Raw genomic sequence first — 13421 nt, 5'->3', positions numbered from 1 at the left:
GGCATCCTGGGACAGCCGGCCTATGTTCAGCCTCAGTGTCCATCCGCTGGGCTCCCGGGGGCTTTCCTCTTGTTCTTGGGGTTTTCTCCTCTCCACCCAGGATGCGCAAGGTCATGGCCATGACTCCACGGGCACGTGGGGTCCTTCGTGAGGCTGCTGGGTCCCATCCTCTAGCCCACGTGGGGCGGCTCCCCAACCTCCACCTTGATGTGCAAATTCACCTTCCTTTTACCTTCTTGGTGGACCCTCCAAATTTTGGAGGGCTTTTGTAAAACGTCAGGAAGACTTGCAGGCTACTTCTGTCCTCTGGACTATTATGATCCACCCTGAGTCCATTTTGAGGGAAGAAAAGGTAATTTAGGGGAGGAAACACATCTCAAAATATTGTCCAACCCCCCATGTGAGGGATCCATGCTGAGACAATGCTTTGATCCCTAAAGCGGGTTTGAGGTAACAGCAAGTCCGTAAAAGCGCCTCCCACAGGACATGCCCCAGGGAACGGCTGCAGGACCCGCCCCATAGCTAGGGCGCAGCGCTTGATGTGATGTTCTCCCTCTCAGACACTCCTCATTTTGAAATAACGATGCCCCTTTGTAAATGCTCTCTTCTTTCCCCGCGCCCACCTCCCCTCCCCTGTGCGCACACGCTAAGTTCTTGGGTCATTTCTCCACACTTTATTTTATTCATGAATCATGAAATAATCTGGTTACATTAAAAGAGATTCCAGTTACTTGCTTCGTATGGACAACTGGTACTCCCCCAGTGTGCAGCCTGCACCCCAGTACCCCAGTCTGGACGGACATGCAGGCGCTCCCCGAGAAGCACGCCAGCCTCCCTCTCTGCTCTGGACGCCCGCGGTGGTGCCCGCCTGGCGCCTGGTTGGGGCCGAAGCTGCTGGAAGCCAGGGTCTCCTGAGCGCCCCCATGGCCCCCCAGCCCAAGGAAGCACCTGCTTTCTGCCCTCCTGGACCCTCTTCCCTTATGCTGGCAGTTTCAAACTCTGACTGGCCACCACACACGTGACACACATGTGTATGATGGAGCCAAAGGCCCGGCAACAGCACTTTCCTGGCTGGGTGGCTGTGCTCCCATGGCCATGATCCACTCCGGGGGACGCCTCCTCCACCAGAGTCGGCTGTTGGAGAGATGCTACTCAGTGATCCACGGAGCCCAGTGCCGCGGCGGCTCTGTTCCAGACTCTGTTCCTGGCTCGGAGGCCTTTATCTTCACCAACTGGGTTCACGTGTCCAGTCAGCAAAGGCGCAGCCAGGGCCGCCACGAGCTGGACGGCTGTGCCTCCCGGGTGCTCCCGGCCCAGCAGCACCAGCCCTGCCTGGAAATGTGTTAGAAACACTCATGTTTAGGCCCCAGTCCCGACCGATGGGACCCGGACTCCGTCTGGGCAGAGCCGTGCTGGGTGGACAGCTCCCAAGTCGTCCTGGACTCGTGGATGCCCCTGGGCGTCCCCCCGGACCCGTCTGTGATGCAGCCACACCCGCCACAGGTCAGGCGCTTTCGGGTCGCTCCCTACGCCACGTCACCCCTGCCCTGGGACTAGCGCCTCAACACAGGCCGTCAGAGAATCTTTTGTGGCTCGTGAGCATCCTGTGGAGGAGGTGACAAAGGCTGACCGCCACCGGGTAGGTGCTAACGGGCTGCTTGAGAAGCACCTGGCACACACACCTGGGCGCCCGCCCCCGGGCGCACCCCTAGGTGCACAGGAACGCTTCTGTGTATACCTGCAGGAGTCGAAGACCCCGAGGCCGCATGTGAGGAACCCCTGCCTCTTCCTCCGAAACTGTTCCGTGGTGACAATGTTGGGACACGGCTGGCGACAGAAGCACTTTGCAGCGTCTTCATGGAAGGGATGGTCACAGAAGGTGAGAATGTCTGCCTCAGACTCGGCATCAGGATGAGTCAGAAACACGCGGTTGAGTGAAAGACCACAGGACGCAGTGCTTCTGTGAAAGCGTTTGCGCCCCTAACGGCTCCTCAGAGAAGGAAGTGAGCACCGGCGGTGAGCTCTGAAGGGCCGGGGAGGCAGGGCGAGGGGCCTGGGGGGGTGGGGTGGGGGCGTCCCAGCAGCGACAGTTTCCTGTGGCGACCACACCCACGCAGACGCGGCCTGCATGTGAGAAACAGCTCGTGGCAAGGTTTCTAAAGGCAGCGAGGATCCTCACAGCAAGCAAGTGGGATGTGGGCGCATCGGGCTCATCCTAATAAAGGCCTGCCCCTGCCCTCCCGCAGGCACGTTCACCCCAGATTTCTACATAATGTGCACATGATGTTTCTTGATTCTTCACGCTGCATTCAAAGGCAGGTGTCGGCAGGCCCCCCAGGCAGGGGGGTCAGGGTTCAGCCCGAGCCCCCATGAGCTCCTGGAGCAGCTGGGGACGGACCCTGCCCTCGACCCATGCCCGCTGGACCCCTCAGCACATCCCTCCCTTGCACGGTCCATCCCTAAAGCAAGCAAAGCAAAAGGCCTCTTCACTCTGGCCAGGTGAGGGAGGCCAGAGGCCTGCAGGGCACTAGGCCCTACTTACCCTCAGGAAAGACATGCCTCGCTCTGTCTGGATGAGCTGATGGAAACGGGACCAGCCGATTTCTCCACCCGTCTTGTGTGCAGGGGGCACAGACTTTCCACAACCAGCCTCGAGGCCCAGTACTGGCGAAGGCGCCGCAGCAAGAGGCCTCCTGAAGCCGTGGACCTCGGCCCCAGGCAGCCAGGAGGAGGAGGGAGCCGGTGTGTGGCCAGGTGCCATGGGTGGGCCGGGCTCAGTGACTCCCCAGATGAATAAGGACGTATGGAGGGGCCGGGGCTGCCACCAGGCACGAGGAACAGAGAGCTCTGGGGCCCCGGCCCACAGGTACAGGCAGTCTGGACTGGGAGCCACGGAGCGGCGGGGGCGCCCTGACCTTCATGCCGAGGGCCAAGGGCCGGCAGCGGCCGTGTCCCAGGGGGATGGGGAGCCGGCAGGAGTCCTGGAGTCGGACACCGGAGCAGCCGCCCACCCTAGGGAGCCCGCACGCCCTGGCCTCTCCGTCATCTTCACCTGCGTGCCCCTCACCTGTCACCTGCCCGAGCCCGGGGGGGTCTCGGTCTCGCTGGGGACCACAGCCCCACCGCACCTGCGCCCTGCAGGTTCTGGGCACCCAGGCTCCTGCGCCTGCCCTGCATCAGGTGCCCATGGCCCGGGAGCCATGGGGGAGGCTGCCTCACACGCTGACTTCTGACCACGAGCACCTGCTAGCCCAGCACCCCGCACTGCTCCTGGGCACCCCCAACCCGCCTGCTTTCTCCCGAGTGGTTGGCTGTTCCCCGGTGCATCCCGTGCACTCCGCCTCCACTCTGCACTCTCCCCTGCCGGCCCTGCTCACGGTCAGTGATGCATTAATGTTCTCCTCTGTCGCGTAAGCAAACCAAGCAAGCGTCTCTCCCAACTGACCTCCCACGGAAGATCTCCAACAGCCATGGCTCTCAACCTTCCAGCCAGATGGTGCTGCACATCCTCCTCCGGCTTCCCTCAGGCCGAATGCAGCTCCTCCACGTGGGGCTGCAGGCCTCCATCCTGCTCCCCACGCCCAGCAGAGCGCCAGGACACAAAGGATGCGGGTACCTACCTCCCAGAGGCTTAGGGCACGACTCGGACCCAGGGAAGGGGGGAGGGCCGTGCGAGGGCGCCAGCAGGTTGGGACGCGTGCGATGCGTGTGGGGCCCAGAGGCGGGAGGAGCTGGGGGTCGGGCGAGCACTCCTGGTGTGATGATGGGTGACTGCCCAGGTGACTTGTGCTGGGGACTGGGCGAGGCGCTCGCTGTCAGCAGGTGGCGTCCCCACCTGCCCCTCTGGTCCTTAGCCCTGCATCTCAGATGTCAATCCGCAAGGAACAGACTCAAACCGGACACCAAGTTTTAAATTCCAGGTGAGGACATCACTGCGGGGCTGGTTGGCGAGCACAATTTCCTCCAGCCAGCGACCGAAGCCGGGCTCCGCCGCACACAGAGGAAACGCTGATGGCCGCAGGGGCAGAGAGGGGAGAGCTGAGCTCCCCAAGGCTGGATGAGGAGGGGAGAGTGAGGGACAGGGCCGTGGAGGGCTCTGTGGCCTCACTGTGCGGCGGGGGCGTGGGTGGTGGGCCCTGAGAGGGGAGCGGAAGGTGAGGAGGCCTCGTCCGGGGGCTGGGGTCTTCCAGAGGTGCGTCCTCTTGGCGTCTCGACTCAGCACTCTCTCACGGTGATGCTACCTCCGTGCTCTGGGGAAAACCGTGTCACACAATCCAACACAATTTCTCGAGCTCCTGGCTCTGCCCGCAGGTGCTGGGGATCCAAAGTGAAAGAACGGGAAGAAGAGGCGCCCCAGAGGCCGCCGCGCGCGGATTCCGCCTGCCGGGCAAGGTGGGCACGCACAGCTGAGAGCGAGCGTCCTGTCCACATGTCCACACCCAGCGGTTTGGAGGGACGGGCACTCACGTGCTGAGAAATGAATGAAACCAATGCTGTATCACTTCTCCGCCGATTTCCTGCGGACCGGAGGCAGCTCGCTTCCTCCCACAGAGCGTCAATCACACGGGCACATCTGCGGTACGTCGTCGTGCACGAGGCGGCCTTCCCTCTGCTGTGAGGGCTCTGGTCAGACTGCTAGGCTCCTAAAGCCCATCTTGACAGGACACTGCGCTCACAGCGCCCCTCGGGGAAATCTGTAAGGATCAGACCTTCCAGCCTTGGGTTCTCCGAAATGGGCCATATAGGAACCAAAATATACTTTAAAAATCAAAGTTACAACTTAGGCTTTGCAAATAGCATCGTATTAACATGGTCTCTTAGAGAATGATGTGGCAAGGTACAAATCATCCTAACTTTTGAAAATTGTCAAAGATTAGTTTAACATGAAAATCTAACAAAAATTCCAATAAATTTCAATTAATTCCTCTCTTCATGAATGGTCTTTATTAAAGCATGCATATTCTTGTGATTCAAAACAAGTATTTTAAAAGAATGACATATTTAATAAACTGACATGAATGTTTTATTTAAAATTATTGTAATAAAAACAAATAGACATTTAGAAGATATTTGTCATTTTAGAAAACAGACAGGAAGGACTAAAGTAACTTTCCAAACTCACTGCCAGAATTAAAATTTCATATCACAGAAATGTTTAATAACAAATATTGACCAACAGATTACAACACAAAAGTCGAATAAATAAAAAAACCTTTCTGATTTTTTTTACCAAAAAATCATGAACTGATGAAGTAACAATAGAAAGTTAACAATTTCAGAAAAAAAGGCACATCCAGGCAAAACAGTCAAGGTGATCTGTAAAATGCAGCGTTATATTTATACTGCGCATGATCAACTGAATGCAATAAATTACTCTGGAAGACCCGAAGCTACGGCAGGAAGTCGGCACGCTGGGCAGACGGGGAGCCCCTCCCACGGAGCGCTTTGTCCCCGAGGTGAAGGGGTCTCACTTCTGAAGCCGTGTATCCCTGTGGCTACCCTCAGAGACTCGACCGTCTCTCTGGCCGAGGTGCACACCTCGTGATGGCGGCTCTCCACAGCACCGGGGCCAGCAAGAGGCTGAGTGTGGTCACACTCAGGATGAGGAGGTACACCTGCAACAAGTAAGGCTGACAGTGGTCACACGCAGGACTAGAAGGTGCCCCTGCACACCCCCCAGAGCCACGGGCACATGGCCCTGTGGACGGGAGGTGCAGGGAGATGTGGGTCCTGATAGAAACTGGTGCCCATGGGCCCACCCCGCGGCCTCAGTGCAGGTCTGGGACGGGGCCTGTGCACAGACATCACTCCTTACCCATGATTTCTCCACAGTCGAGATGCATCCTGTCTTCCTCACACTCACGGCTACGGGGGAAAAGCACTGAATTCTGAGTGCTTACAGCATGTCCCATGCACTAAGAGGAGCTTCTATAGTCCCTTGGCCCAAATTAGGGGGCAGGTGTGCAGAACCGGATACTGGAGGCATCTTGTGGTGGGGGGGGTGTCTTACCAGCAACAGGGTGCCCCAGGGAGGGATGCTCGCTGTAAGGGGGCAGGAGGCAAACCCCTGCCCTGGTTCAAGGACCCGCCCGACACATTCACACACACTTGCACAAAAAGGGCAAAACAAAATCAGATGCAGAAGGGTGCTGGGGATCCAGTTAGGTTTGAGTAGAAACTACCATTCATGAGCTTGTGTGTCCACAAACGCCCAACTTGAGAGCACCCGTTTCTAAGCTAGAACCATGGGTGTGGTGAGCCGGTCCCCATGGTTACGAGTCTGGGGAAAGCGTGTGCGGTCTCCTGTCTGCTCCTATACCATGACCCGGTATTTATCCATTTATCCACAGCAGAGTCCCGTTAATGTCCACTCTGCTTCCACTGAAGCAGTGACATCACCGGTCCTCAGCTCACGGAGGGCTCCCACTGGCCCTGCTCTAAAGGACATTAGCTCTTACCACGGTGGACCACAGACTGTGGCTCACTGACCCCTGGTGTGGGGGTCACCGCCAAGCACAAACGTCCTGCTTGTCAAGTGTAAAGTGACGACCAGGGGTCATCAGACGATATGCATCACGTTCTAGTTCAAAGGGCGAACGAACAAAACTAGAGAGGAGGACAAGACAAGTGCACGGCCGTGGGGGGTGGGTGTGTGCACCCGGCACATGCAAGAAAGCCAGGCCCAGGATGGAGGGGAAGGAGGCAAACGGGGGGCAGAGGGCGCACCTTCCAGGCGCCACGCAGAGGGCCCAGCGCCCTGCAGGCTTAGAGCTGTGGTGGGGGAAGGAGGAGCTGATCAAAGAAGCCCCAAACTTTGGTATATACTGATACTCAGGAAAAACCTCGGTGTATTTTATACACAGGAAGCCCTGCCATAGTCCTATTAAAGTTTTCGCTCCAACTCCCTAAAATTTGGAGACATGGTGTCTTCGGAAGCACTTGTCACAGCAACCCACACTCACCTTTTACGTGTAAGGCAAATGTTACAAAGTATTTCGTGAAAAAACCCCAAACAAACCAGGGACTTTCACAACATTCCAGCTCTGCCTTTTCAGTGGTTTCAGGGGTCAGACCCGAGTGCGGGGGCGCCGCTCACAGACACGGTCCCAGGAAGGCCGTGCAAAAACCAGCGGGGGCGCCTTAAGATTTAGTTCTTCCACCAGATGCGGGAGGTGACCGGGCAGCGTCAACAATGACGTTAGTCGTCCGCGCCGGGGGAGAGGCAGAGCGCCGGCCCCGCACCAGCTGCGCAGCCGCGGGCAGCACACTCAGACGGCGGGGGGGGGGGGGGGATGCGGGGGGGGGGATGCGGGCGGGGGGGGCGGGATGCGGGCCGGGTTCCCCGACCACACGCACAACACGCGTGCGGACTCACCTCCCGAGAAATGATACCAGCTCTGCGTGCTCTGCTCCCCAGGACAAAAGAGAGCTCGCTGACCTGCGCCAGCCCCGCGGCCACGATCCACTTGACGTACTGGCTGCTCTTCGGCAGGAGGAGGGACAAGACCAGAGCTGCCAGAGCAAACTGCGAGAGCGGCCCGTTACCGCCTCGCCCGGGCCGGCCGGCCGGGCAGAAAACACACAGGAGCCCTCGCCGGACACCCTGCGGAAACGCACAGAAGCACCGAAGGGACACAGAGGGACAGCAAACCACGCCAAACAACGTAAAATCAAGGGTTCAGGTTCACTAGCAGATAGCTAGGTCTTCCCCCCAAACTAGGTCAACAGCAGTAGGTAGCAGGCAGCGCTCAAGAAGGACATTTTACTTTCTAGCGAGAGGACGGTAGCTCTCTCACGTAGGCAAAATCTAGAGGTGAGCGGTCCAGAACCCGTGGGGCAAGTGCAACAATTATCAGGGATTCGGATTCCTTCCAGTCGAAGTATTTTAAGTCAGGGGCGCCTGGATGGCTCCGTCGGTTCAGTGTCCGACTCCTGGTTTTGGCTCAGGTCCTGATCGTGGGTCGTGAGATCGAGCCCCACATTGGGCTCCATGCTGGGCGTGGAGTCTGCTGCGTGAGATTCTCTCTCCCCCTCTCCTTCTGTGCCTCCCCACCCCAATTAAAAAAAACTAATATTTTAAGTCAACTTTTCTAATCTGCAAAGCCAGACAGCTACTGAGCAGGCAATCAGACCCTGAAATGAATGTTAACACAGGCAACTCAAGCACCTGCAGTCATGGAGGACAGACAGCGATGAGGTCATCCTCTGCAGCTGTTAAACCGGACTTTTGTGAGGCATTCCGACAGGCACGGGCGCCCCACAGCCCGCCCCCACGGCCCGCCCTGGGCATGACTTCCATCTGGCTGTTCCTGAGTTATACCCTTTTATAATAAACCACTGATTTAGTGGGCAAAAGTATTATAATAATTTCAAAACGTATAAACAACGAACTGTACGTGAGCGCAGGTTGCTAGCAGAGCTCGGGAGGAACGTCCAAGTGCAGGGGCCTCCCGGGACATCCAGAAGTCGCTTCTCCTGGCCCAGCTTTCGTAACTCCCATTTCAAACATACCCAATTCTGAGACAAATGAAGGAAAACAAACCCAAAGGCCCCGGTCCTACCCTGCCCCGTCCTCAGACTGCTGGGAGGCAAGAGGGGTTCAGGGTAAGTGGTGCTGTTGGAGCTTTGCGGACTCAGCGTCCTATGGGTAGAAAGTTAGGCTCTGTGACACATAAACCAAAAATGACAGGAATTGTATCAAAAGCGAAGCACCGAGGAGAACCCGTACCTTCATGATCACCACCGACAGCGTGAGGACCATCAGGATGGTGAGCTCGTACACCACGAAAGTGGGGAACACGTGAAGGCCTGTTAGGGAAAGGACAGACAAGGTCATTCTCGCAGGCCCACCCGCCTCATCCTCAACCATGAGTCCTCGATGCTCAGGCTTCCTTCTTTCCTTGCCTTACACGAGGGCACCCCGTCCGGCTCACACTGGCCCCTGCTGCTGGTGGCTCTGAGCCGGCTCGCCGCAGGGACAGCGGCCTGGGTGCCCAGGGCCACCCTCCACCAGACTTCACTTCCAGGACTTGGCCAAATGGCATGGCAGGCAGCGGCTAAGTGATTTTCCTTTGTGAAAACGTTCTGTGTGAGGTGCAGACACCTCCTGGGGCCTGGAAACAAGGGGGGAGAAGCCTGGCCACTCGCGGCTGCTCGCTGCCCTGGCGAAACCACCGAGAACGATTTTCCCACTGCGGTCAGTGCCTACTGGGAGTGTGCCAGGGACGAGGGATGAGGGGTGGGTGCTGGTGGGCCCCTCCTCGCTCAGCGGCCGGACCCACACCTCTAGGGAGAGCACCTGGAGCTCACGTTGGGGCAGGGACACACCTGTTTGACTCAGAAACACAAACTCCAGAACCCCCGTGCTCACAAGATAGCCTTCTCTTCCCTGGAATTCGGCAGCATCTGCCCGTGGGGGCCTGCTGACAAGCACCTGCCCCAACCTCCTTCCTGGCAACGTCCCTCTTCCTGGGTCTGCCTCGGCCACCTCCCCAACCTGCAGTGTCCCGAGCCCTGACGACCCCCCAGCACTATGGGTGCAGACCAGCTCATCACACTGTCACCCGCAGTCGGAAGTGACCAGTGTGGGCGCTCCTGTGCACACATCCCCAACCTGGCCCATTGCACGGACCTGCCTGGGGAACAGTGGCCCCCGCCCGCCCGCTTCCCCACCAGGCACACTGACGGCTGTGTCGCTGACTTACTTCGAAGCTCAGGGGCCTCCCTCTCCCGAGGATAAGCGTGCATCAGGCCCAAGCACGCAGGCCAGACGGCAGAGGCTCTCCACTCTGAGGGTGGAGACACTGCTCACTCGGACCTCCGTGCGGCGAGCAGAGCACCGTGTACACAGATCCACACTGGCGCACCTGCCACACACACTTCTGACAAAAGGCACACGAGCCGCTGTAGTTTTCCTGCTTACGGACATTCAGTCATTCGTCCTCCCAACAGATACCGGCCATGTCCCTGGGACACGGGCTCTGCACGCCCATGTCAGGTCCACCACGAACAAAGCATGGACCCTGGCACACCTCCTGACCTCTCTCTGCAGATGTGGGAAGCAGAACATGGCACACGGTCTGTCAATCATCACTAGCCCCACAGTCACCTCGCATGTGCACTAGGCCCACAGGTGTCAACGTGAGCCATCACACCCCAGATGGGCCCACGACAGCCTCCAGGGCGCCTCCAAGAATGAGGATGGGCAGTGCCCACTTCAGAATTCCTGTGTCCCAGGAAGGGGGATCCGAGAGGATGAAATCCTTGTTGTAAAGTCTAACAAGAAACATCACATGATTGGCCTCATCCATAAGACAAGGAGTGATGGGAGATTAGTTGCTGTGGTTGTACAGGATGGAGTGGGGCCCGCACAGGCCCGGTCGCCCCCACTCCTTTCTGCCTCTGGAGCTGCCATGACCGCGCTGCCTCCAGTTCAGGTGCTGAGGCCACAAGCCCGTGTGACTGCACCTGGAGATGGCTTCCAGGGGGTACTGAGGGCGATGAGAGGCCACGGGGTGGGTGCCTGAGCCCGCAGGACTGGTGTCCTCGTAAGGAGAGGAGGGGACACGGGAGTCCCTTCCTCTGTCTCTGGGTGTCTGTCCCCGAGTGCGCTGTGTCCCGGGAAAGGCCGCACGGGGACCCAGCAAGCAGGCGGCCATCTGCAGACCAGGAAGAGGCTCCGTCAGCGCTGCCGCCGCCCGCATACCAGCATCCATTCTGGCAGCATGAGCCACAGCTCAAAAGCCTCGTCAACACAACACAGGGGAGGGCGGCTCCATCAGTGAAGTGTCTACCCTCAGTTCAGGTCATGATCCCAGGGTCCTGGGATCAAGCCCCGCGTCGGGTTCCCTGCTCCACGGGGAGCCTGCTTTTCCCTCTCCCACTCCCCCTGCTTGTACACGTGCTCGCTCTCTCTCAAATAAAATCTTAAAAAAAATGCAGCACAAAGGGATGGGTACAGTGGTGTTTCAGTGACATGGGATTTATGAAGTCAGGTACCAGCTGATTGTGATAAGGAGCAGAGCCTGCGACGCCTGGTCTAGCAGGAGGAACACGGGGGCTGAGGGTCGCACTGCCGCCCACCACCACATGGGCCTGGGGCCTTGCTGCCCTCTGAGGGTCCCTCCACCTGCACCGAATCCCCACCCCGATGCCCTCCAGGGCCAGTGCCGGCCACTGCTGCCTCTGCATTCAGCCCCCTGGCGGGGGGCCCTCCTTCACTCTGGGCCCCAAACTGCCCTTTGCTGGTCACACTGCTCTCACTGCTCAGAGCTCAGCCAGGGCCCTCAGTGGCCCCGTTGTGGTGTTGGGACCCCAGGGTCACTGCCCCTGCCTGGGACTGACTGCGGCCAGTGGGCCTTCCACGCAGTCTCCCGGCTCCGCGGAGCCTGACACAGGGCAGGGCTCAGGGACCGGGTTCATGGGCACATCCCCGAGGCGTCGTCTCAAACAGACCACTTCTGTGTTGCTTAGAACCCCAAGGAGAAAGACTCTGTCCCGAGCAGTGGAGTGCACACGTTTCTCAGCTGAACGCCCTTCGCATGCTGAGTGCGAAGAACGAAAGCAAAAACACATACGGCTCTGTCCTCGTTAGACATCTTTGATCTCGGCAGGTCAAGAACCCTAACCTGAGAAAGAGTTCAGCAAGCCTGTCTGTTACATAACACATCTGCAGGATTTTCATTTCTAACCAGCACACACTCCATGCAGCCCTGCATGCAGGACACGAGCCACACGCATGTCAGTAAGATGCGGCCCCGGGAGGAACGTGGCCTGGGACCCAGTCAGAGGGAGCTTGCCCCTGTCGGCCTCATGGGTCCTTGTCTGGAGAAGTGATGGACGGAAGGGGGCGGGCAGGAAGGGGGCAGGAGGGACAGAGACAGACCCAGACACAAGGACAGAGGACAAGGGACGGGCAGGGGACGGACAGGAAAGGGGGCAGAGCAAGGGGCACGTGTTGGCGAGAAGGTTCTCTTGGAACACCGCGGACACCTGTCACTAACGCAGCTGCAAAGGGTCTTATCCCGCCGGGTGATGGGCGGTCTCCCCACTCTGCATTCTACTCTCAGGACCGGCTGCCCTGTGCTCCTCAACGTTCTCGGGCTCGCTGGGGCCGTGCCGAGCCCATCAGCGAGTGTGGGCGTGGTGCCTGCTGGGTGGCCACTCTGGGTGGAGGGCAGCAGAGTGCATGGACGTGCCAGGTGGAGGGGCACCCGACGCAGGGGCACTTACACGGCAGTACACCTCGACACAGCAGCTTAACTTTTTGGTACCAAAATTAACCTTTCCTCCCAAATGTCCCATTTTGGTGCTGACTCTAGGTTGCTAACCTGCTGGGCATCTATACGTTTCCCATGGAGTCGAAAGTGGGGGTCACCCTCCCCGAGGGCATCTGAGTGCCCCCAGAGCACGGCCGCCGATCAACAAGTTAGTGTCCCCGAGTGCACATTTTCCCTCTTTTCAGTAAGATTTCTCTGCGGACCCCAATTTTTATGGAACTGTTCTTGCTGAATAAAAAGAAATATGTAAGCAGGTCACAGAAGTCACGTGCATCCGTCCCACAAACACCGCACGAGCGTCCTCACGTGAACGAGAGGGGTTACCTATGGACGCGAAGAAGATGATGACCAGGAAGTCACGGATGGGCTCGGTGTAAGACACGACCTCCTCAGTGACCGCGTGGCCTTGGGAAGAGATGAGCGCTCCGGCCAGGAAGCAGCCCAGCTCCATGGAGATGTCCAGCAGCTCCGTGACCTGGACGAGAGGGGAGGGCCGCTTGTCACTCACAAGTGCCACCGGAGACATCTCTGGCCAGGGGCGTGTTCACGCTCAAAGGCATGGCGCCATCACAGCAAAGGCCCATCTCGAAGTCCCCAGAGGGGCCACTGTGTGGACGAGCTGGGACATGCACAGCAAGCAAACGTTAGCTGAATCTGCCATATGGGGAGAAAAAAAATTAAAATATTTGAAGCAATCATTCAAAGTTTTGAATGACAATATTTTCAAAAATTTATTTTAAATATTTGTGGTAGATTTTCTTTACCTTGATTCAGTGAATAGCTCAACTATGGCAATAAAACATGTATTAATGTAAAAACTGTCCCCGTTTCCACCTGAAAGCACGTAGAGAAAGCGGACAGTCTGATGAGCGATGCCCGGAGAGAACAGGACCCCAGAGGGAAGCGCCAGCATGTTCAGCGGCCCGGACGCGGTACAAGTCAGGATTTGTTGGGCTTCTAATGACAGTTGTTAAATGCAAAGCTTCGGGTGGACTTCTTCACGAGGTGTTACTGACATAAAACAACTTGAAAGAAGTAGGTGTTTCTTATTCTGAGGAAGTAAAACTACACACAGAAGCCAGCAGCCAAAGAAAGAATGTTAAAGAAACACACTTCACAACAGCGCCAAAACACACCCAGCAC

General features: G+C 57.9%; 1 protein-coding gene across 7 annotated transcripts in view; it reads right to left on the bottom strand.

Moving 5' to 3' along the window:
• Nucleotides 1–651: 651 nt before the first annotated feature.
• SLC9D1 (solute carrier family 9 member D1) overlaps nucleotides 652–13421 on the bottom strand; it is a 49602-nt gene continuing 36832 nt past the window's right edge. For 3 of the 7 annotated variants that reach the window (XM_088021918.1, XM_028087350.2, XM_028087349.2), the window contains exons 11-15: nucleotides 12603–12753; nucleotides 8729–8808; nucleotides 7376–7525; nucleotides 1739–5615; nucleotides 652–1332 (exon numbers count right to left, since the gene is read on the bottom strand). In XM_088021918.1, the coding sequence (XP_087878044.1) occupies nucleotides 5502–5615; nucleotides 7376–7525; nucleotides 8729–8808; nucleotides 12603–12753 (495 nt within the window). In that variant the 3' untranslated portion in view covers nucleotides 652–1332; nucleotides 1739–5501. Of the gene's footprint in view, nucleotides 5866–7375; nucleotides 7526–8728; nucleotides 8809–12602; nucleotides 12754–13421 lie in introns of all 7 variants that reach the window. The other 4 variants (XM_088021920.1, XM_028087352.2, XM_028087348.2 and 1 more) reach the window with 4 other exon arrangements.

The sequence above is a fragment of the Eumetopias jubatus genome, unplaced genomic scaffold (genome assembly GCF_037043125.1).
Source record: "Eumetopias jubatus isolate StellerSeaLion01/CBP00866 unplaced genomic scaffold, mEumJub1_p1.0 scaffold_3, whole genome shotgun sequence".
NCBI lineage: Eukaryota > Metazoa > Chordata > Mammalia > Carnivora > Otariidae > Eumetopias > Eumetopias jubatus.
Note: the sequence above shows the minus strand (reverse complement) of the source record. Positions and strands in the feature narration are given on the sequence as shown.